The 23,623-nt window shown below is 42.6% G+C and overlaps 4 protein-coding genes across 18 annotated transcripts; 1 reads left to right on the plus strand and 3 right to left on the minus strand.

Moving 5' to 3' along the window:
- Nucleotides 1–56: 56 nt before the first annotated feature.
- Nucleotides 57–1,017, minus strand: LOC6550866 (TM2 domain-containing protein CG11103). The gene has a single exon (XM_001978190.3). It carries the CDS (start codon nt 940–942, stop codon nt 271–273), a length of 672 nt encoding a protein of 223 aa, XP_001978226.1. The 5' UTR covers nt 943–1,017; the 3' UTR covers nt 57–270.
- A 197-nt stretch (nt 1,018–1,214) lies between these two features.
- Nucleotides 1,215–3,363, plus strand: LOC6550867 (cathepsin B). The gene is made up of 4 exons (XM_001978191.3): nt 1,215–1,550; nt 1,636–1,896; nt 2,025–2,192; nt 2,732–3,363. Exons 1-4 carry the CDS (start codon nt 1,431–1,433, stop codon nt 3,203–3,205), a joined length of 1,023 nt encoding a protein of 340 aa, XP_001978227.1. The 5' UTR covers nt 1,215–1,430; the 3' UTR covers nt 3,206–3,363.
- Nucleotides 3,364–6,011: 2,648 nt separating this feature from the next.
- On the minus strand, nt 6,012–20,063 carry LOC6550868 (protein retinal degeneration B). 15 transcript variants are annotated; one of them, XR_001448404.2, is made up of 14 exons: nt 19,702–19,837; nt 15,158–15,521; nt 14,536–14,680; nt 14,284–14,475; nt 13,789–14,199; nt 13,185–13,513; nt 12,584–12,622; nt 12,155–12,230; nt 10,816–12,024; nt 10,622–10,759; nt 9,566–10,533; nt 9,331–9,503; nt 6,969–7,351; nt 6,547–6,618 (listed from the first exon to the last, which is right to left on the minus strand). XR_001448404.2 is itself a non-coding variant. In XM_015155186.2 (13 exons), exons 2-13 carry the CDS (start codon nt 15,233–15,235, stop codon nt 6,561–6,563), a joined length of 3,816 nt encoding a protein of 1,271 aa, XP_015010672.1. In that variant the 5' UTR covers nt 15,236–15,521; nt 19,702–19,837; the 3' UTR covers nt 6,012–6,560. The 15 variants fall into 15 exon arrangements, 14 of the variants coding, with proteins under 14 accessions (XP_015010672.1, XP_026838330.1, XP_026838328.1 ...); XM_015155186.2 differs by lacking the exon at nt 6,969–7,351 and having other exon boundaries at nt 6,012–6,618; XM_026982527.1 differs by having other exon boundaries at nt 6,581–7,351.
- A 645-nt stretch (nt 20,064–20,708) lies between these two features.
- On the minus strand, nt 20,709–22,790 carry LOC6550869 (vitellogenin-3). The gene is made up of 3 exons (XM_001978193.3): nt 22,536–22,790; nt 21,999–22,381; nt 20,709–21,921 (listed from the first exon to the last, which is right to left on the minus strand). The coding sequence occupies exons 1-3, from the start codon at nt 22,738–22,740 to the stop codon at nt 21,247–21,249; spliced, it is 1,263 nt and encodes a 420-aa protein (XP_001978229.1). The 5' UTR covers nt 22,741–22,790; the 3' UTR covers nt 20,709–21,246.
- Between the last annotated feature and the right edge of the window lie 833 nt (nt 22,791–23,623).

Genomic DNA, 23,623 nt, shown 5'->3' on the forward strand with positions numbered 1-23,623 from the left:
AATTTGAAAGCCTCAGGCATTTTCGAAGCATATTTACCAAATGAAAATACACTTACTATATCTAAATATTTATTTGTCTATACTTTACAATTAATAGATATGTATGAAATTATTTGTTCAATGATTTTGTATCGTAGAACCCTTATAGCTTGATTTTCACTAGTTAATGGTATTTTTAATGAAAAAAAAAACTAAATTAATTTTCTAACACTACGACTTAATCACTAAACAAGATTAAACTACTTATAGCTAGAGGCATATCACAAACGGCTAGACATAGGGATTCCAATTACTGCCGTCCTCCGGCAACAAATTGTTGGTAATCAGCAGGATTACGTCAATGATCCACCAGACACCCACGCCGCCCATGGTGAGGAGTTTGCCCACAGCAGTGCCCGTTTGGCCGAGACAGAAGCGATCCATCCCGAGGAAACCCAGCAGCATGCTGTAGATCAGGGTGGTCACAAAGTAGTGATCCGTGTAGCGGACACAGGGCACTCCGGCGCGCAGGAAAGTGCGATTCCCGTAGCACTCGATGTCGGCAAACACGGTGCACCAAACCATGGCATGCTCCACCTCCTCGTACGTGGATCCACCGAACTTCAGGCAGCCGTACTTCTTTTCCTGCTGTGCGGTGGCGTTCTCCCGATGATCGACGGGATCCTTGCAGTCGAGAAAGTCGCGCGGCAGAAACGAGCACATCACATTCGGTCCCAGTGGATAGAAGGCCGAACTTCCAGCTGCGCCGGAGGAGGAAGACGCGGACGATGATGAGGAGGGTCCCATACCGGAGCCCAGTTGCGCCTGCACAGGCACCACCGATTGCACCGCTGTGCCGGACACCACCGTCTGCGGCTGCTCCTTGTCGCTGCGTGCCTGGATCGCTCGAACGCCGGGTTGGCTGGCCATCAGGAACGCCAGAAATCCGTAGAAAATCCGCATCTTTGCGAGCTCCTTATCAAAATATAGCTTGCCAGTGTAGCCACACCTTGGCTCTGTTAACAGAGCTCTGTTATCTGCGTGGCCTATCGATAGTTCTGTTATTCAGCACCTCGACTACGAATAAAAATAAATAAGATAAGTTCCAAGCTTTCCAGCATGCAAATAAAAGTGCTCTTTGAAATAAATACATATACATAATTAAATGTAATACGTTTATTAATCTAACTTCGCGTAACGACCAAGTTACCTATCACGCGCCCATCTCTACATTCGATAGCCCGTTGCATTGGTGTGCACACACTGGTCGCGTAATCAGCGGGCGCGAACCATTTTCTTTTTTTTTTGTAAAGAACAAACACGGCCAGTACGAAAATAACAACGGAGCAGAGAGCCCGTTTAATACGATTCGTCATTTTCCACCATTTTGCTTCTGTGATTTGTTTGAATTTTGCTGTGTCAGCGCGTTGGAAATTCGTTGGACATCAACAATGAAGCTACTGCTCCTGGTGGCCATCGCGGCCTCCGTGGCGGCACTCACCTCCGGTGAGCCGTCGTTCCTCTCGGATGAGTTCATCGAGTTGGTGCGCAGTAAGGCCAAAACCTGGACGGTAATTCCTTTGTTAATTACTTTGTTTTTCCTCCCACCTGCTGACGTGACAAGAAAATTACATTTTGCCGTATTTTATCCGCCAGGTGGGTCGCAATTTCGATTCATCCGTAACGGAAGGATACATCCGCCGCCTGATGGGCGTCCATCCGGATGCACACAAGTTCGCACTGGCCGATAAGCGCGAAGTTCTTGGCGATCTATACATGAATACCGTGGACCAGATACCCGAGGAGTTTGATTCCCGAAAGCAGTGGCCAAACTGCCCAACCATTGGCGAAATTCGCGACCAGGGAGAATGCGGCTCCTGCTGGGCCTTTGGAGCTGTGGAAGCCATGTCCGATCGCGTATGTAGCTTATCTTATCGATTTTATGGCCCCTTATTCTCTTTGTTTGGCCAGTTGATATATATACATATATCGCTTTTTTTTTTGTATTTATTCTGAACGATTTTTACCGATTTCGCAATGGGCAGGTGTGCATCCATTCCGGCGGCAAGGTGAACTTCCACTTTTCGGCCGATGATCTGGTGTCCTGCTGCCACACCTGCGGATTTGGCTGCAACGGCGGATTCCCCGGCGCCGCCTGGAGCTATTGGACGCGCAAGGGAATCGTCAGCGGCGGACCCTACGGATCTAATCAGGTTGGTGATCTGCTCCTGCTTTTTCGTCCCTCCTCAAAGGGATTTTGTAAATCATAAATGTAGGTTTAAGTGGGTTCGGCAGCTGGTTTGGCTTGCAGATGTGTTTCGAATATGTAAAAAAATGTACCATGAATGATTATTATTATGAATATGTACCACTGAAAGGTAAGAAAGAAAAGAAAACAATCCTTTATGTGCATAAGTTTCCTGTATTTATTCGTAGTATATTTCTACGCAGAAATGGTTTGAAAGCAACATTTTTTTGTTCTTTGTTTACGTGAAGTTATCGACCAAAATTACGACGCCATTAAAAATAATTATATACAAAAGATATCGCTAGAAAGCAGCTTAGTACATTTATCATACACAGACATCATATACATACAAACACAGAGGCTATATATTGCGAATGCACTCCAGATTTGCATTCATTCTCAACGATATGATGATTTTCAGTGACCAACACATATTTTAAACCAAATTCCTAGATTAAGGGAAGCCATGAAATAAAAACGTTTCTAATATGCACTTTTTTGCAGGGCTGCCGTCCTTACGAGATTGCTCCCTGTGAGCACCACGTGAATGGAACCCGACCTCCATGTGGCCATGGCGGTGGAACGCCCAAGTGCTCGCACGTGTGCGAGAGCGGTTACACAGTGGATTACGCCAAGGACAAGCACTTCGGCTCCAAGTCGTACTCGGTGAAGCGCAATGTGCGCGACATTCAGGAGGAGATCATGACCAATGGACCGGTTGAGGGCGCCTTCACCGTTTATGAGGATCTCATTCTGTACAAGGACGGCGTCTATCAGCACCAGCATGGCAAGGAGCTTGGCGGTCATGCCATTCGCATTTTGGGCTGGGGCGTTTGGGGCGAGGAGAAGATCCCCTATTGGCTCATTGGCAACTCGTGGAACACTGACTGGGGCGATAATGGATTCTTCCGCATTCTGCGTGGCCAGGATCACTGCGGCATCGAGAGCTCCATTTCGGCGGGTCTGCCCAAGCTGTAGATGTTATATGTACTCCGGCATTGCGCTGATATGAAATCCCTCTATTTTCTATCATCCCCCTTTTTATTTCCATTCCAATTCGCAACTGACGTTTGTAGTTAATGTAAACAACTAAACCTGATTGATAATAAAGTATTGTATATGACTGTGGAACTGAACTTTGCCTCACCGACCTCTACACAGTGGGACCTTCGTAACTAAAAAGAAAGTTGTGATGAAAAGGTTATCAAAGTGAATATAGTATAATTAAACGCAAATCAAACAGAAGTAAATGGGTTTACTATTTGCCTTTTCTATTTTTCCACGATAATAGTAAGTATACTATGTACACATTTAAATGGATTGGCTGGCATTCGTTCTGTTTTTCAGCACTCGGACAACATTAAACTGGGTAGCTGTTCGTTTTGCGAGTTATAATGTGATTAGCAACTCACTTGATTAATCAAACAAAGAGTACAGCTTGCATTCGCATTCGTCATGTGGGGCGATTTTGTTGATTAAAGTCATTATTTATTTATTATAAAACTCAACTTGTTAACTAATCAGAGAGAGTCACTAAACATATTTTCGTTAGCTCATGTATATAGAAGTTATCTTGTTGAAGCTGCCCACAATTTTCCGTACCAAATGTCCATTCCCTGGGCTCAATTTGTACACATATCTTTTCACATAACATGTTTTATTTATTTTTCTCATTTGCAACATCAAATAGAACATTTGTTTTTTATTTCACTTTTGTTATCTTGCCATGAACCGCTTTCTTATCGATTTTCTGTGAATTGATTGACACTATTCACTGAAACTCGATATTTTTCTAACAAACAGCTTACATCGAAAAATATTTGTTACTGTCATATTTCAATTGGTTTACTCTTGTTATTTGTCATAGTCCAATTTCAACTATTGGCTTAAAAATCTCTTCATTTTGGGTAGGTTTACATTATATCTGTATGTATGTATAATATATAATATATTCATTTCCGTGGAATCAGCTCAGCTTAATTTTTGTTGTGTTGTAATTCTTGCTTTGCTTTATTTTTTTAGGATTTTGTAAATAGATTGCATTTGGCTTGCTCCTCATTTTTTGTTCTTCGGTTTGTAGATTTTTTTTGTCAATAAATAATTTCATATATTTTTCGCTATTCGCTTCGCTCTCCTTACAATTGTTTACTGAATTCGTATTTGTTATTCCTGGACTTTTGCGCTTAATAATTAAATACATAGCCATGCGGTCATATATTTACCTATGTACGTAAACCTTAGCTTCTCGTTCGGTTAAACATTTCCATTGTTTTCAGTGTTTTGTTCTTTGATTATATTTTCTGCATTAGTCATCGTCAACTTGTGTGGGGGCTTTAGCTTATCATCTAAATGGTGGGTTCTCAAAATATCAACGCTCTATTGGCTTTGGGAGTTCTTATTTCGACTGAGGAAAAGAGGGAGGTGTACGATGTAGAGTTTTAGAAATTGCAGCGCTAAATCAAGAGTAAGTAAACCAATCGGTATGAAATATTAGAAACACACAGAGCAAGCACTAAAATGTCATTGTGTGAAATCTGAAGCCATTTGAGTTGTCCACTTCTAATACTTCAGCTTAATTCTGCTTAGGTGGGGAGTTTATGTAAAACTAAAGGATTATTCCAATTTTCAACACAAATAACGATTATCTCTCGCAAAAATAAAGTGATATGGACAGCATTAAACACATAGGATAAGCTCAAGTATTCTATTCTGAGAAGTTGAACGAATTATTCATTTACAAATAGATCTAGTTGGAAAGGAAGTCGGCCCGGACTTATAGTAAATGTATAGCAAAAATGGCCTTAATGTACCAGCTAAATAGACATACATTTACCCTTTGACTCTATGAGTATCTGGTGTGTTATTTAATAGGACGACTTGCTTCTAAACTTCTGTTTACCTCGTTCTTGAACCTTGAATTACTCATCTATATAGGATATACTTTTCATAGGTTGAGATTCGTCTTAAAATCTATAAGATCTTCCATCAGTTTTCAGTTTAATTCTTGCTACAAATGAAAAAACAAAATAAAATATTGCTAAAAATCGACTGAAGTGGAGGAAACGTATAGAGGAACGTATAGCCGGACAATACTTTAATCGGAACACTTTTTCAGTTAGCAAGCTTCAAAAGACCTTAATGTAGTTGCGCTATATAAATATACAGTATACATACAATTACACTCTTCTCGTTACAACTATCGATTTAAACTCTTTAATTTGCATTTACTTTTCAGTTTAGGAAGTATCTTAACCGCCTAACTCAACTAACTTTGGCTTAGGTAAACCTAAACGGATCGAACAGATTACAGATTACATACACATATATATCTTATATCATCTTATTCGTAAGGTCCCATTTGTACCTTCAATTCTGGTTATGTGGCTTACATCAGAGTTTTCTTTAGCTTACAAGATGCGTGAGAGTTTTTAGTTAACTTGCGTGGACAGCCCATAATTGGGGGTTTGCATACATAGTGGTGTATATATATATAGATGTATATATATTACTATATGGGTCAGATTCCATGCCCGTTAATCTTCAGGTCGCCATGAGTTGTTTGTATAGGTTTTAAAGTTTTCGGCTTGAACGCATCTCAATTCGAACTCGAACTCAACTTTGGTTTCGGTTTTAGTTTTGGTTTTGGTTTTGGTAGTTTGGTATCACAAAATCGGGTTTTACGTTTACACAATATCCAATAGTTTCTGTTTTTTTCTTTCCGAAATGTCTTTTCTTTTCGAATAACAATTTTAGTAGTGATAAATATATATTTTGCTGTTTTTTCTTTTCTTTTTAAATAACTTTTTGGTAGCGAAAGACTATCACAATTATGGAGATTTGAAATTTTTCGGGCCAGTTAAAGAGATTGTATTCAATTTCATGAAGTTTTAACATTTAAGTTTCTTCTTAAGAACCGATTTCTTGTTTATTTCTGTCAATTTTACACGCACATACACATACATATATCTATAGATATAGTTTTACGTTTTTGTTTGGTTCACGGAAGCCGTTAATTTATACTTTTGTAGTGAGTGGTTGTTTCTCGAGAAATGCATCTAACTTGCCTTTTGATTTTGCAACTCTATCCGCGCCCCTCGCTTCTCTTAGTTGTATCTTTAATCATTGGGAGATCTTCGGTTTCGGTTTTAGTAGTTTGTCCTTCAGTTGTTGTACATATGTACCTCACTTGGTTTGTTGAACTTGGTTCGCTTGCATATGTTAAACGGTTCTATATTCTGAATACATCCTTGTATATATAATTTTTCTTGTATTTAGTATATAGCTTTGCGATCGGCTTTTGTTTCGTGTAGTTTTCAATGTTTTTTAATGCTTTTTAAGTGGTTTGAAAAACCATCAAACAACAGGAGGAAACAGTCTTTCTTTCCAGGTACCTAAGGGTAAATATGATACAAACACATTAATAAACCAATTCATATTGAGAAATGGGGATATATCGTCGATAAGCACTGGTACCATCAAATTCCCTGGCAACTCAGAATTCTTCAGAAAGGTGTTTAAAAGTCCGCTGCACACATTGCAATGCATTGGATAAAATAAAGAGTTGCATACTTTTAGACACCCATTTTGGTAATTTCAAGTCACCAGACATTTCTAGCACCGCTGATCTTAATTTCAAACTACTTTAGAGTTCAGTAACATATCACCCCTATGACTAGTCGATTTTCGAATATAGATATGCAACTTAAACGTATTAGAATTTGTGCTTTATACGCATACTCACCGCGTGACACATTTGACTTTCGTTAAATGTTGTACAATTGTTTTTTACTCATTTGCAAATTTGGTATTCGATATATATATGTATATATTACACCATTAACTTTCATTATATCGCGCATAGTATATAAATATATATATTTATATGGTATATACACAGATGTGGCATATGGAGGCATCGGTCTTGTTGTCCATTGGCTCTATACATGTTTTTCGCTATTTCGAGGGGATTTCTATTGGGGTTTTCTGAGTACATTGGTTTCACTTCTATCTGATGGATCGATCTATATAGCTGCATCTGCATCTCTGCTGCTCTAGTGGTGGCTCAGGTAGGTCTTGCGCTTCAGGTAACCACTGCGTATGGGTGATGAGAGTCCCGTCTCGTTGCTGTGTTTATCGATGGCAGACAGGGTCGATGGCAGTGTGTGCGTGTGAGGTGTGTGTGTTGGTGTGTTTTTCAGGCAAATTTGGGATATTTTATTTTGTTTGGAAAAAGAAAGACAGAGTTAACGTTGAGAAAGAGTTGAATTTTGGCACTAAGTGTGGTTTGGATGTGGAAACGTTTCTAGGATCGATATTTATCAAATTTCCCCCACCTCTAGTGGGGGTTTATCAATTTTGATTCTTTTTTCACAACACCAATCAATCAATCAATAAAATGCTCAGCTAGGTATGCTTCAAAATACTTAACAAAGGAACTGATAAATTGTGTGGGGAGTATGGGATATTCTAGAGCACTAATTCTAACATCAATTGTCTGTATTGTTTTGGTTTTTTACGCTTCTATCTGTTTACAAGATGCTTTAAGTGTTGTTTTTTTATTGCTCTAAACAATTTGTTTGCTTAAATTGTAACTCAATTTTCATTCGTTGCTTGTTCATGCAGCCTGATGGTGTATTTGGCGTGAGGTATATTTGTCGGCGTGGTGAGTTTTGAACAGCGTGGTGGGTTTTGAAGGCCGTGAAGCATTAAGCGTTTTTGTTGTATTATTATTATTATTTGTTTGTATTGGTTATCCGTAAATCAAGGAACAAACAAAGAAAAGATAAAAATCGTAATCGAAACATTATAAATCATATATATATACTATGTAAGATATATATATCCAACAGGCCCATTTAACTGTACGCCTTTTTTTATTTGCTACTAAATACTGGCGCACGTATTTTTTTATGTTTTGTTGCATTTTGGCTTTTGTTCGCAATCAAAATAATATCATACAAATACAAATTAACATAGTACATGAATGCAATAATAATAATAATAATCATAATGGTATATAGCTTATAGCATAAATAATACGGCATTTGTTCTACAAGAAACTTAAAAATGTAAAATAAAGTACAATACGATTCGTGAAGGACTAGTTTTGAGAAGATTGGTGAGACACACAGATTGCTTCTAGTACTTTTACGCTGGTGATTAACTTAAAAACATACACAAAAATATGTATTTTCATCTATGCAAGTTTCCTAGGCAGCTGGCGTGTCCTTTTCAATGGCATTCTCAATCAGTTGGGCCAGTAGGATGTGGTTGCTGCTGCTGGGACTGTTGATGTTGCTGCTGCAGGGACTGATGTTGGCCAACTGCAGCTCGAAAGCATTGCTGCTGATTGTCACGGCAAGGGAAAAGGACATGATTAGGTAGGTTGGAACTGGAGGTTTGCGAATTGGCAAGAGATTACTCGTTCCGAAGAAGGCGCACACAACAACGTTTAGTGGGTATGGGAATGCTGGATGGGTTATCACTGCATCGTCTCGATGGCAAAGCAAGAAACAAGGCTGGCTGACAAAATAAGCAAAATAAACGCCCATGCAACCCAGAACACAAAAAAAAAAAAAACAGTGAACAACAGAAAGGTCACAGAAAATGTCTAAACACCAACAAAGCAGTTTCCAATGGAATACAGGTGTAATGCCTTCAGCTGAATCAATTTCACTCTATTACTTTGCGTACACAGATAATTCAAACATATTCTATTTCAAAATTGCGTCCGAATATGATTACTTACGATGTTTAAATATTTATAGTAACAAGTTTCATGATAAATTCAACTCTAAACTAACCCTGATTCTTCCTTTGGTAAAAAATACAAGTTATTAAAAGCTACACACCGCTACCTATAACGTATTAAACAAAGAAACCTCAATTCGTGACTTTAATATTTGCAACCCAATTTCGAATCAGCTAAAGGCAGTACACTGTGCACAAAACATATAACATTAACACATACGAATGCCTTGGCCTATTTACACTAAACACAAACACAGATACGTATATACAGCGAGGATCGGGCGTTACAGTGGGTGCGCTCTGTACAGTGGATCGTCTCAAGCAGCGACCAGCCAGTGGCATCAGCGTCTTACCTTCTGCGGCGCGGATTCGCGGTCTGGCCGGGAAGATTGAAGCATCCACGGGGAATGACCATGCGTGCATTGCCCTTCGCCGGACGCGAACCACCCACAGCCTGCAAACCGGCCAAGTGGGCGGCATAGCCATCGCTAAGCACGGTGGCATTGGACTGCAGCTTCTTGCCAACCTGTGAAGCAAACGTTTATTTGCCATAAATTCTGAACACGAAAGCTGATTGCAACTGATTACCTTGCCCACGATGAATATTTGATCGGTTCGCATGCCAACATTCGTGTAGACACTAATGTCCTTGCTGCTGCCGTAGGCGGCGGTAATTGAGATTCCATGGTTCTGCACAAGATTGTTGAGATAGGCCGTCTTGTGGCCCAATGGATCGGTGGACAGGCCGTCGGCGAACGAGATCAGGCCATGCGGGAAGTTGTGCTGGCTCAGCCAGGACACCACGCGTTGCTGCTGCATATCCGGTCGTCCGGTGATGTAGATGAGCAGGTAGCCCAGCTCCTGCCAGTGGCGGCAGACATCAACAGCTCCGGCACGTACCTTGGGATCCCTGCCCGTCACCGACATGGAAGCGGTGAAGGAGCCATCAATGCTGAAGACCACGCATTCGGTCAACGGCGGAACCACCGCCATATAGCAATCGACCGAGGTGTGATCGCCACGCACCACCATCTTTACCGGGTATATGCCATAGCCAAGGGATACCTGATCCGGAATGCTGTACGAGATGCGACCGTTCTTGTCCGTCACCTCGGTGCTGAGGAATGTCCACTCGCCCGCCGGCGGATCCTTCATAATGTGCACATCCACCTTCTCACCGTGCAGGGTGATCATGTCTAGGGGTCCGTACATAAATCTCGCATTCAATCGCTGCTCCCTGCCCTCCTGCACGATCACATCGTTGGCCCGATGATTGGCGGCCACATTTTTCAGCTTCACCGAGGTGCGTTTCTTGATCCACTTCTCCCTCGGCTGTCCCGGATGGAAGGAGGCATTGTCCTTGTCATCGTTGGAGCCCACAAAGGGTATGCCCTCGAATTTGCCAATCTGCCGAAGGATGAAGGCAATCACATCCGGACTCTCCCAGTAGCTGGCGTGGAAGAGGTGCGGCAAGGCGTGAGCCGGGAAGTTGCTCAATCCCTCCGGGCAATATAAAGCGAAATCCAAGCGCTTTGTGCCCCACCATTTGTTTTGCACTGCAGATAGAAGTGTTGAATCAGTTAGTAGGAAATACAAGTTTGGTTAAATATAGCTGCTTCTAGCGGGTAACGACGAGCTTCTTACGGGCATGGATCGTACTAAGCGAGACATTCTCAATCAGACCCGATATCGTGCTCTGCATCGATGCGTCCGACAAACGGCGACCAGCCAATAGGTTGTTGCCATCGTTGAAGTGCTGCGGATGCGACTGAATGACCTCCACTGAAAAAGAATGGCGTAAGGATCCAATACTATGGATGCTATGGATATATACTCACATAAATGCAATGGCTGACCATTTCCCAGCGGGTACTTGGCGTACCGTGGCACATTGACGGGCGCCAATATAGAAAACCGGGCGCTGAGTAGCGGCTCCAGGCGCGAGGCGATAGGATCGGTTGGATGGAACAGATTGTAGACCTGGTGGCAGTTGGGCCGCGGCAGGGCGGCTTTGGCATCGTGAAGTTTCCTTGCAGCAAGTACCACGGACAGCGGCGATCCGAACATGAAGAAATCACAGACCTCGAAGTCCAATTTGGTGGCCCGCGAATCGCTGGAGGAGCTGGAACGGCGTCTACGTGGCGATGGCGCCACCAGCAAACGCTTGGCATCCAGATCGGCTTCGATGAAACGCTCATCGTCGTCCAACCTCGAATTTCGAGCGCTCAACGGATTGTGGGTATTCATATTTGTGGCTGCATCTCCACCGGAATTCGAGGCGCCCGAAGCCGTGCCCGGTTGGCTACCATTTGATCGGCAGAGAGCCTCGTACGCCAGCAGCGAGCCCATCGAATCGCCCAGCATGACAATCTGGCCGGAGAATCCGTGTCCCTCCTCCGATTTCAAAAACTCATGGTAGACAATATTGGCAGCGGCAACCGTCTTGTTGACCGTCTCGTGGAATTCTGGCGATGCAACGGATAACAGCGGTATGGCTCCAATAGGGACATCGGCTATATTCGGTATATCCGCCGCCGAGGGCGATGCATCAAAGGAGTACGGACTCAGGCTGGAGAGAATGCCCAAGGCGTCGGTGCAAATTGAGGGGCACGGCACCATTTTGATGGTCACATGAGTGAGAAGGCTGGGATAGTGCTGCCGCATCACCGCCTCGAAGGAGCCACGGAAAGTGGTCACATCGGATTTCTTGGCGGTCAGCTCGCTAGCCGCATCCAGAACGCTGCCCGCATGGACCACCAGGATCAGAATGGTTGTGGGGCAAGACGGCGTGCTCGGTGATCCCGGCGGTGACGAATCGTGGCTGCGATCCACGCTGGCCGAGGAGCGTAACTGGCGCTTGTTACCGCGCTCCGAGGCCACGCGCATCAAGAAGTCCTGATTGAATATGCTGTCCTCTTGCCGCGAGTTGCCCCGCCCACCCACGGATGCTGAACTAGAGGGTCCGCCATGTGGCGGCGGACTGTCGTCGCCCTCGCCCAGCAGCTCCAGCGAGCTCCACTTGGCCAGCGAGTTCGTCTCATTGGTGTCTAAAATTGAAATTAAAATTAGTTGTATACCCATCGAAAAGAATTCGCGGCTTTGAGGGCAAACAGTGGCAAGCGTTGTCATAAAGAATACGCGAATTCTTTATGTAAATCAAAGTTGGCTAATGCTTACCTAGGCAATCAAAGAATTCCTCATCCGAATTGGATTTGGAGTCCACTTCCAATCGCTCCATACGCCAGTTTGCCACCTGAGGTGTGCATAAATTGAATTAGTACTTGTATATAAACACTATGGCTGTTCAGATTGTTTATTTATAGGCATGTATATGCTATATACTCGTATGTACAAATATCTCTTCAAATCTCTTCTACAAAAAAACGGCATTGAGGGGCTAAGCTAAGCAAATAGAACTTGGCTAATCAAAAACTGCGACTAAGCAAATTACTAAAGGAACGGGGAGGGGGAGGAAGGGGCTTTTATAGGGGGCATTGGAGGTTTTATACTATTTATAATGACGCGCTATTAGCTGGGCGATTATTAGGTATGAAAAAGAAAGAGAAGGGCATAAAGGGAGCGACAGAGAGGGCGAGAGGAACTTACATGTCTGCGTTGCGCTGTCTTTGCATGCGGCTTTTTGGACTGATTTTGGATTGTTTTCGGTTTTGGTGGGTGTAATTTAATTGTTATTTTTGTTGTTATATATTCAATTTATTTTGTTTTATTGATTTGTGTAGATTGTGTTGTAGTTGTTGTCGTTGGATCGTGTTGGATGGAAGGTAAATTAAAGATTATTTGGTAAGACGCAGCACACTTAAAGGACACAGCGACACACAACACACAGAAAACAGAACACAGTGACAGAATAAAGGTGTTTTCGAAGGTAATTATTGAAAACTGAATTAAAATGTAACTTTTAGTGCAGCAAAAAATTGCACTTTAAACTTGAAACGCATTGAACATCGAGTAAAACGAGTTTTGCCAATCAGAAAGACGCAGCAATTTTGTTTCAGTAAGCAATTATGATGGTTATTCTTGTTCTATAAAAAAATCTAGTGTTATCTTTAAAAGTAAGCTTTTTAATGACAAAAATCCCCGACTTTTCAGTCATGTTAAAGTATTTGCCCAGTTAACACACAAAATCCACATCAAAAACGAGCAAAAGACACAGGACAAATAGAATGGACCATCTGGTCGTGCTCACCTGGAGATCAAAGCTGTGGGCAGATCCCACCGGCGAGTGAAGGGCGCCCTTTGACCCAAACTTGCCCTTCTGGGCCATCTGAATACTTTGGGAGCGCGAGCGCTGCGCGGATCCGCCTTGGTTGGCGGACAGATCCACGCCCGTGCCAATGGCATCGTTCTCGTCCTCGTCGTCATCCTCCTCCTCGCCCTCCTCATCCGAACTGGCCTCGGCGCTCGGCGGCTGCTGGGTGACAATCGGCGGTACAGCCGGAGCGGACTTCTTTCGCTCGCTGCCCGTTGTGGAGGCGGCGGTGGCCGCCGTGCTGACGTACGGCTCCGAGATGCTGTCTGGAATGTATTAATAAAAGTAATAAATACATTGATACATTGGTTCATTTTCTAGTAGATGTCCGAATTAATATGCCCAGTTTTATTCTAATTAAATTTGGTTCTCTAATTTGGTTCTTTCTGAGCTAACTATCCTTGAAATTCTAAATAAGAATAATTTTTAATGACTCTTTGGTTCCCTGATGAATTCGTTCTGTTAAGCATTTCATGCTTGATCTTTATGCAAACTAATAATTTTACAATTTAGCAAGTGTAAGTGCCCAATGCAGACTGACCGTCGCTGCACTCCTCGCCGCCGCCCATCTTTTTGGCCAGGGCCAGCTGCGTCTGTCGCTCCAGTTCGCGGATATCCTCGATGGTCAAGCCGAACCATTCGTCCTGCCATGCCCACGCCTGACGATGGGCACGCAGCATCATCTTGCGCAGCGCCACGTCGTGGATGAACTTCTCCAGCTTGGTCTGCATGCCCCAGTAGCGGAACTCCACGCGGCAGATCTTGTAGGCGGTCATCAGGGACATGTTGCGCGGTGTTGGCTGCTTTTTGCCCTTCACTTCCCGCCAATACTCCTCCAGCCAGTCCTCGCCCAAGGGTCCACGGCCCGTCTTGTCCGACACAAAGTGCTTGGGATCCTCCTCCTTTACATAGTCGCCGCCCCACAGCTGGTCCTTCACAATGTCAATCACGTCTGCAAGGTGCAAGATGGTGGTATTAGAAAAGATACTTAAGCAAGTGGCTAATATTATTCATTATTCGTAAAACTCAGACCGACCCACGATGCGATTACGCAGATCGCTTCCGGACAGCTGAAAGACATTGTCCTGATAGCCATTGTCCGGATAATAGTATGTCTCAATGTCCAGCGAGAACTTCTCCACAAACGGACAGGTGTAGCGAGTCCTGGTATACGGATAGGCATTCCATGCCTCCTCCTCCACGGTTAAAGCGCTTTTCGGCAAGAGACCTTGGCAAACACAATCAAATAGTTACTCAACACGTGACTAGCTCGCAGTAATCAACTCACTTTTGATCCAACCAGGCAGATGATTGCCCACGTGATAGATCTTCTTTGTGTATTGACCATTTCCGCCGGGTCCATCCTTATACGGCTCATTGATGATTATCTCAACGCCACTGCCCTCGCCATGACTCTCCTCGCGACTCTTTTTCTGTGAATCGGAAATCAGTTTTGCAAGATTATTATGGCTCAAATAAAAATAAACTGCAGTTCCATCGAGCAGCACTCCGAGAATTTCCGGTGAACAACACGTTTCATAACTTTTCGCCATTGTAAATAAGTTCAATGTTCTAAGACGAATAAACAATTGCAGACACATTGTAAATTTTGTGACGATCAATATTGTTTAGCTTTTACACCGGAAATTGCAACCGTTAAATTTGTATATATTTTTGTTTGGAGCTATACAACAACTAGTTAGCTTGTTCGAAACCAATCAAGCGTAAACAGCCTTTGAAAACTATTTTTAAGTCAAAGAATTAGGCTGCATAACCTATTAGAGGTTGATAATCGAAAAAATTAAGGTATTACTGAAACGCTACTAGGCGAACTTCTATGTAACTTTGTCTTTGCCCAACAAATTTCATTTTCCTTCTGTATTTTAGTCAAAAGAAATAGGAATCCTCACCGCAATCATGTAGAGCTGGGCGATCCGGTACTCCTCGACGGTGAGGGGCAACGGAATGCGGTACTCCTTGATCAGCATGGTGATACCGCGTAAGTGGAGTCCTTGGCGTTGCAATGGGGGATTCCCCTTCCGGCTGGTTATTGATGCTTTGCGATTGGCGGGCTCTTCCGACGTTACTGACTCTTCCGGCGTCCTCCTTTCCGGCTGCCTCTAGTGGCTCTCGTTGGCTGAGGGAATGGCAATCATCGATTGCCGCCGCTGGTCATGGCTGGATGATGTGAAGGCGACGCGACGCGACGCGGCTGTCGTCCGACGTTCTTGTGGCGGGGGATTTGGGGGTGGGTGGTGGCACGTCGTCTATGACCTGGTCGAAATGGGGGAATCGGGAAAACGAGGCGGGGTTAGTCAGCGGGTCTATGGATAATTTTCCGGGGCCGTAGGTGTACAGTTCCAAATGTGTGCGTAGATGTGCTAGTTGCTATGGCTTCTGCCTGGTGCCTAACTGACATTAAAGTGAATGGGCGCCCAGAAAACTAAAATTTGCACAGCCCTAGGCGGAGTTGAAAAGTTACTTCAAGGTTGGGAACGTGTTCGTTGGAATTTGTATTTTGTATATTTTGTTGTGCGATTATCTAAAAATATGCGCAATTTTTGCTGTTTGCCAAATGAAAAATCAAGTAATAATCCCCAAAGTTATTAGCTATAAACGAGCTGAAAAGATTTAAATAGCACACAAAATGTTTTGCAAATGCAATTAAAACAGGATATACACATTTCACATTCTGCAAATTATAGTGTACTATTCAGAATCATTGGCTTTAAACAAGCGGAAAAGGAAAGCCAAGTTTTTAAAATAGACCACAAGAGCGATATAGTGAGTTCTAAACTGCAAATTACCATTTTATTTATTGATTTCGAGTGACAGCGAAATGGGGACATGAAAACGAGCGGGGGAAGTCTTTGACAGGCACTTTGGATAATCGGATGTGACTTGAGGGCTCTCAGGGGTTCTGTTTTTGTTTTTTTTTTTTAAGCGGAACGAGGGCCAGTGTCAATTAAATGCCAACAGCAAGAAGTGAGTCTCCGATAAGGTCAAGTACGGTATCGCATTTCGCAAAGAAAACCAAAGAACTACTTGTTCAACCTTCTTCACTATCAATTTAGCATGTTCCCTTGCCCATTTCACTCCTTTCTATTTCAACGAAATGCAAAAATAATGCATTTGTTACTTATAAAGCTCGCTTGGATTTGAAACTGGCCAGCTCTGACGGAAACGAAGCCAACAATTCAGTTTATCGTGGATAATTTGGTTGCTGTTCTTACCTTGAACCATTTCTACTTTTCCTATCTTTTTGCTAATTGGATTTATTGTTGACTGCTGACAACAGCAATACCAACTCAGGTGGTCGGTCTTGAGGGGCAGGAGGTGTGGATATACGTATGTATGTATATGTATAGCTACGTAGGATGTCGGCTGACGCATTTGCATCGCATTTTGACCTATTGGAATGTGGCTCAGACTGGGAGGATGGCTAATATAGGGGGTGGTAAGGTGGGCGGACTAACACGTGTTTGGGTCGAGTGCTGTTTGAGTACAATCAGCGATAGAGGAATTATCGTTTTGACTGATAATAAGGGTGATGAATTCCCGTGCAGAAATATTAATTAGTTTCGTATCAAGTAACTACGGTACGCATTGCTTAAATGGAACTGCACTGAACATTTTTATTAAATGAAGAGTTTGTTTATGTTTGTCATAACCATATTAAGCCATTTCTTCGAAATTATTACTTTATTTATATTTCTCACTCTTAGAAATCTGAGTGCAATCTAAGTAAGTTAACAAAGTCACAATATTACTTGGCATTTTGCACAGCACACTGTGCTTCCAAGCTGTGAACTTTCATTGCTAATGACCTTCATTAGACTCCTAATCTGTTTAGATCTTATCTCGCATTTATCTCGACCACAAATTTGTACAGCTACTCATTAAGTGCTAGACTACTTTTTGATTGGAGCTCTTTGTGTTGCTGCGATGGTCGGAAAATGGGGATGGGGATTTTGTAAATTGATGTTGCGCAAAAGTTCAGGTTTACATTTTTACGATGGGATCAAGAAAACCAACTGCAAATCGAACTGTAAAATGTCTAATATATAAAACCTATTGACGCTACAAGTTATTACTACAAAGCAGCTCTTGATATATGTAGTTACAATATTATAGCAAAATTTGTTTAGACTGTGGTATATATAGAATAGCATATAGTATGATTGCGATAAGATCCGGATAGACATTGCGGGGACAGTGGGAGGCGATGCTATAATAAGAGGCACAATAAAGAAGGACAGTCAATCAATAATTATTGGGCCCAGCGGGCAGCGGGGGAGGAAGGCACACGAACACAAACACAGACATGCACATGTTTATGTCATGCCAGTTACATGGCAGGCCGTAACAAATCGTAAGCCCCAACAATATGGCTACCGCTTTCTTTTGCCTCCTCACCCCGCCACGCCCCCTTTTGGCTCAGCTTTCTACACCCCTTTTATCTTTTGCCTCCTTAGCATAATTACATTTCGTGGCACAGAAAAAGCGACGACAGATTTTCTTTGCTACCCTGGGTCAGAGGTTATCGAAATTAATAAAAATTTCTGTTGAGCAGGCAAAAATAAAAATATGCAGTTAGCACTATATAAAGAACGCCAAATTGCTAAATTCTGATTACAACTGCAATTACTTTTCCCACTTTGATATTCATACTTTGTCGCCATTTCTAAAGAACACAAGAAAGTTCATATAAGAAAATACCTGCAGTTAAAAGAGATAAGGAATGTTAATATTCACGATGAGAAAAAACTTTGCAGCGATAAGATTTATTACAATGGAGCTTCCTTGATGGGGGCCTATAAAAATGGACATTATTTATGATTCCATTTAAATCTTTTTATTGGGGAGGGAGGGCAGTTTGGCGCATTTGAAAAATCTAGACTGGAATCCAACATTTTTGAAAATGATCGAGCAACCAGAGATGGATTATCGACCCACTGTGCATCAATAAACAAATTACAAACGCACACATGTGCTGGCTATAAAAGAGCCGGCCAAAGTGCACGTAGCCTTCAATGTGGTTGCTTATGATGTATTTTGTCATTTAAAAAATGTTGTTTATGATGTGACCAAAGGGTAATGCAAGGGTATGCACACGGAGAAAAAAAATAGATGTTTTTTATTCATTATTATTAAAATCTAAAATATTTGGTATTCATTATTATTAAAATTTAATGAAAGTGGCCATAATATCCATGTTCTATTCTTGATACGAAATGCTATGATATAATTCTACTTGTAAGCTTTGAAGTTTAAGCAATTTCTGAGATTGATTGGTATACTTTTTTTTTCGTGTAACATCGTAAGATTAAGATAGGTCAAATTCCACGTTTTTATGCACAAAGCCACTTTTTTTATTAAGTCTGCCAGACAGAAACTCAAATAGAGCACAAATGTAAAATGGCAAAAATAGAGGAAATAAATTTGCGCAATTGTTGCAACATCAAAAACGCCAAGCTGATAAATAAATTGCCATGGTAATTGGCCAAGAAATACAATACATAAAAAATAAAGGTGTAGAAAAAAGTGCAAAAAACGGTAATAAAACGAAAAGAGGCAACACAAAAGACGCACTCAAGCGGAAATAAATGAACGCGTTTGTGGAACAGAGACAGAAGTAGAGGGCATGCGATGCAATGAAAGCAAAGGTTGAAAGAAAGCCTATTAAATCCGAGTCTCAAGTTTAGTGCGCTAAATTAGATGGAAAGGAGCTAAAAAAGGTTACTCTCGCCCACTCTCCCCGCCTCGCTCACTCCTTCGTACACACCTGTGGCACGCTTTGTGCTTATTAATAATTTATAAATACAACAAGCATCAAAAATAAGAACACAACAAACGTATTTCTAGGGTTCATATCTCAAAAAGTGCCACATTCATTTTACGACAAGTTCCTTTCTTATGAGCTTATTAGGAAGTAAAATTCCTAACAATATTAATCATGAGAAATTCATAATCTGTATATTATATTATATTTAATGCTGATACTGGTATAGGACCAGTGATATTCAATAAACAATTGCATTTTTATATAAATGTATATAGAATCTATAATAGACTTTTCAAAAGGCGATGCTTTAATAAACTTTATCTGATTTATAAAAGTGCAAAAGTCCGAAACACAACAAACAAGGCTTTGCGTGAAAATTACGCATGGAAAATTCTTATCACAGACTTGTTGTTGTTTGTAGAAGAGAGCAAGAGCTAACGGGACCTTGATTTGACACACACACACATACACAAACTCGACGCAGCTTACGCATTTACGCAGCTGCCACCCACCCACACACACACACACATATACACAAACACCCGAAGTATCCTTAACAAATTTTGAGCATTTTGTTGTAAACTACATATTTCATTTTGTTACAAATGAAGTAGAAAAAATAGCAGCAGTGGGCAACGCACCAACCCAACTTTCAGCGGGCCAACTCACATTATTATTATTCGCAGGCGGGCAGCTGGACAATTAACAACAAAAGAGTAAGGCCCAAAGCGCAAAGAAGAAACAAGAAAAAAACAACGAACAACGCACAACAAAATATAAATATACAGTGGATATTTGTGGACTCGATGGGGCGATTAATACAATTTATCTATTCATTTTCTTCGGGGCGCTTTTCCAGGCCGCAGATGAAAAATGTTTTCAGCGTTGTTGCTGCTTGCCTTGCGTTTGCTTATTTCTTTTTGCAATCAAAACGTACACACTGAAAAAAAACAGCGTGCGCTGCGCGGCGGCAAACTTGCGACTCGGCTCGCGTTTGATTCCGAACTGAAGCAAGATGAACCAAACCGAAATGAACTGAACGGGACGTCGAAAATTAAACGAAGCTTTTCGAAATCGAAATGAGCGGAGAGAGCAATTTCGACATTTGGTGCTCTTCTCTTTCGCATCAAGATTTTTCGAATCGCGCCCAAAAGTATGCATGAAATGATAATAATACTACTTTAAGTTACGTTGTGCCAATAACCGTTAGTTGTTTACCTTTCTTTTTATTGCATTTTTAAAAACCCTGTGAGTGCAGATAACAAGATAAGCTTAACGGCGCATTCCGCTCGGTCAGAGTGAAAGCAAACATGTCACGACATGCACAAACAAAAGACGCCAACTGTTGTCATTCAGCTCCCTTTTTCGCTCTATCTTTCGCTCTGCTGTTTTCACTGCCCTTTCTAGTTTGTCTATTGCATGTGATAAAGTTCAACTTTGGCATTTACACCGCGCATGTCCCAAAAAAAGGAACAATTGAGTTTGCACAGGTTGGCAAGTGATTTTTGAACGTGCAAGCGCTAACGGTAAACTGAATGCCAGTTTTAATTGAGTGCACTTCAAGTGGGCGTACATGAGATGGAAATCTAAAGTTCACAAAATGCTAATTAATTACTTCGTTTCAGAAGCATCTTGGCTGCTAATTAAATGCAAGCTGCACAGCTTATTAAATATGTATGTCTATTAATGAATTTTAATTTTTTTTTGCCTTCTTCATTATATGCACTTACTTTCGAGTTCTTTCACATCTATAGACATTCATTAGGTGTCATAATGGTATTTTTAGGCACCTGTTTGCTTTTTTTGTACCGTGTTGTTTTTTGGCTAAGCATCTGCTTAAGATCACCTGTGATATGTGCATTTATCTTTTTATTATTAGCTCACTTAAGTTGTTTGTGCGATTTACTATGATAAATATGTTTGTATATTCTCGTATGTTTGCTTTAAAATCCCTGAATACTTCAGTTGGGGGCCAAAAAAAAGTAATCTAAAAGTTAGTTACAAAGTTAGTTCATTGGCGATAACGAATAAATGCCATCAATTAAAAAACTTGACTTTTCGTAAATTTGCAGCTTTATTTTTATGGGGTTTTATAGGTTTTTTTTTTGGTTGTTTAATGAGACTTCTAAACTAAACTACGCTTTCCAGGTCTATTCTGAGTATCAGAAAGTGCGTGGCGATCAAACTTCCCTGCTTTCCAGGAGGCGGAGCGCCCTAGTTCTGGGCGGGGTGCACACCGTGGTAGGTGGCCTGCTTTTGGGCGGGGCTGCGCTGACCGAAGGGGCTCTTGGGGTTGACCTCCAGGATGTAGTCACCGCGCAGATCGTAGTCGACCTGGAGACCCATGTAGGCACGCTTGCCGAAGCCATCCTGCTCCTTGTACTGCTTCAGGGAGTTGGCGGGAACGGCGGGGAAGTTGCGCTCGCTACCGGGACGCACGGACTCGGCAAAGTAGCGGGTGGCACGGGCCACAGCCTCGATCACATTCTGGGATCCGGGAACAGCGGTGGAGGGTCCATTGGGGTAGAAGTCAACATCGCCGCAACGGATGGGGGTGCCCATGGCGAAGGCCGAGGTGTGGATGGCATCCACGAAGTCAGCATCGCCGCGGGAAAGGCCACCCAGGGTCTGGGGACGCTTGGACAGCACCTTGGCGGGATCCAGACCGGTGATGCGGCGCAGCTTGTGTCCAGTTTGGGCGGTGTACTTGTTGCCAGCGGCTCCGGCCACATGGGCGCTGATTCCCTGGCCGATCAGGTGGATGATCTCCTGGGGCACACCCTGGTTGGTCAGATCAATGAGGGTCTGGCCGATCATGGCGCCGGTGTTCTGCACATCCAGCATCGCGTAGCGCTTGAAGTTGGTCAGGGTGGAGCCGAGGTCGATGATCTGCAAGTTACATTTAATAAATACAAATTTATCATATGTAAACAGAGATATTAAAAATAACAAAGCAGTAAACTTACGATCAAATCGCCGCTGGCGGTCTTGGCCGATTTCCATTGGTCGGCGGCCTCCTCGCTGCTGGTGTAGTCGTAGTCGCTGTTCTTGAACTGCTGCTGCTGCTCCTGGGCGTTCTTCTGCAGCTGCTGGAGGTTGTACTTCTGGACGTAGGCCTGGATCAGATTGCGCATGGCCTTCTTCTGGGCGGGACTGCTATGGGGCAGACCGGTCAGGACAATGGTGACCTCATCCTCGCCGAATCCGGGCTGTGCCTTGGCCATCTCCACGTAGTTGTTCAGCTTGCACTCGACCTTCTTTCCGTTGGACTTGACGATCCACACGGGCACGTTGCTGGGGCTGGGCACAAAGGTGGGGGTCAGATCGTACTTGATTTGGCCGACGTGGTCTGGGGATCCAATGGCAATAGCCAGTTAAAAGCTCAGTAAATGGAATATAGTTGAATAGAAATCTCTGGAGATTTGCAAGGCATTCACCGATTTAAATACAACTCTCATACAATACAACCTCCAGAGATTTGCCGTACAATGATTTCTACTCACAGATCTTCTCGATCACCTTGGCGGCCTGCTCCAGGGGCTGGTTCTCCAAACGCTCCCAGGTGATGTCGTTGAGGGAGGGCACGTTCTCCAGCTCGGAGGAGGTCAGCCACTTGGTGGGCTTCAGCTGGCTGTTGAAGCCATCCTTGGAGGCATGGGCCGCCACCAGGAGGCAGGTGGCCAGCAGGCAAAGGCGCAGACTCATCATGGTCGTCGGGAACCGGAATTGGATCAGATCAGGCCAAACGTTGAACGACGTTTGATGGCTTCTTCCAGCCCCATCTCTGGCTTATATAGCTCCCATTCCATAGCTGTGCCAACTATTTTCTGCTGACCACAGGAAGTCGTCGTTGTCGGCTGTCTAGCTTCTAGTTTTTTCCACCCCTTCGTTCTGCTGATCTGTCGCCAGTATTAAAGTGCAAGTCAAGGGAAAATTGCATTTAACCGATTTATTACACATGTGTTTGCCAATAGTTCTCTTATCGCAAAAAGGTTTTTGAACCTCTTCACACTTGGCAAAAAGTGCGAAAGAGATCCATTCATAAAGTGGTAAGCTTCAGATTATCGGAAAATCGTTGATTACTAACATTAAAACGTACAATTTAAGGCAGTAAATATTTCTGTACTATTAGCACTATGTGCTTATGCTGCATATTATTGTTTGGTTTTCTTTACTTTATTAATTGGATCACTGTTCCATATTGTAGCTTATAGTTACGAAAGTCCTTTCAATCGACTTAAATTTTTGTTCTCTGCACTTAAATTGTAATCTGGCACGATTGATTAAAACAGCTTCTATAGATCCCTTGATTAGACTTGACCTGGCAACAAAATTGCAACACCTCCGTCAAGTGAGGGACTGGTGTGACCCGGCTTTGACCTCCAGCGATTGGAACCCGGCCAATTTCGAATCAATGACTAGCCAGGTGAATACCTATACTTATGTATATATTTATATGCAAAAGCATTGCAAGAGCTCTTGTAGTCTATGGCCTCATAAATATGCAATCAAAACATAACTACATTATAAATATATTATGTGTCTGCCTCAACAATAATGCTAATGCCTAAGTTGCATAAAATCGTATTCC

The sequence above is a fragment of the Drosophila erecta genome, unplaced genomic scaffold (assembly GCF_003286155.1).
Source record: "Drosophila erecta strain 14021-0224.00,06,07 unplaced genomic scaffold, DereRS2 tig00000126-arrow-pilon, whole genome shotgun sequence".
Taxonomy (NCBI): Eukaryota; Metazoa; Arthropoda; class Insecta; order Diptera; family Drosophilidae; genus Drosophila; species Drosophila erecta.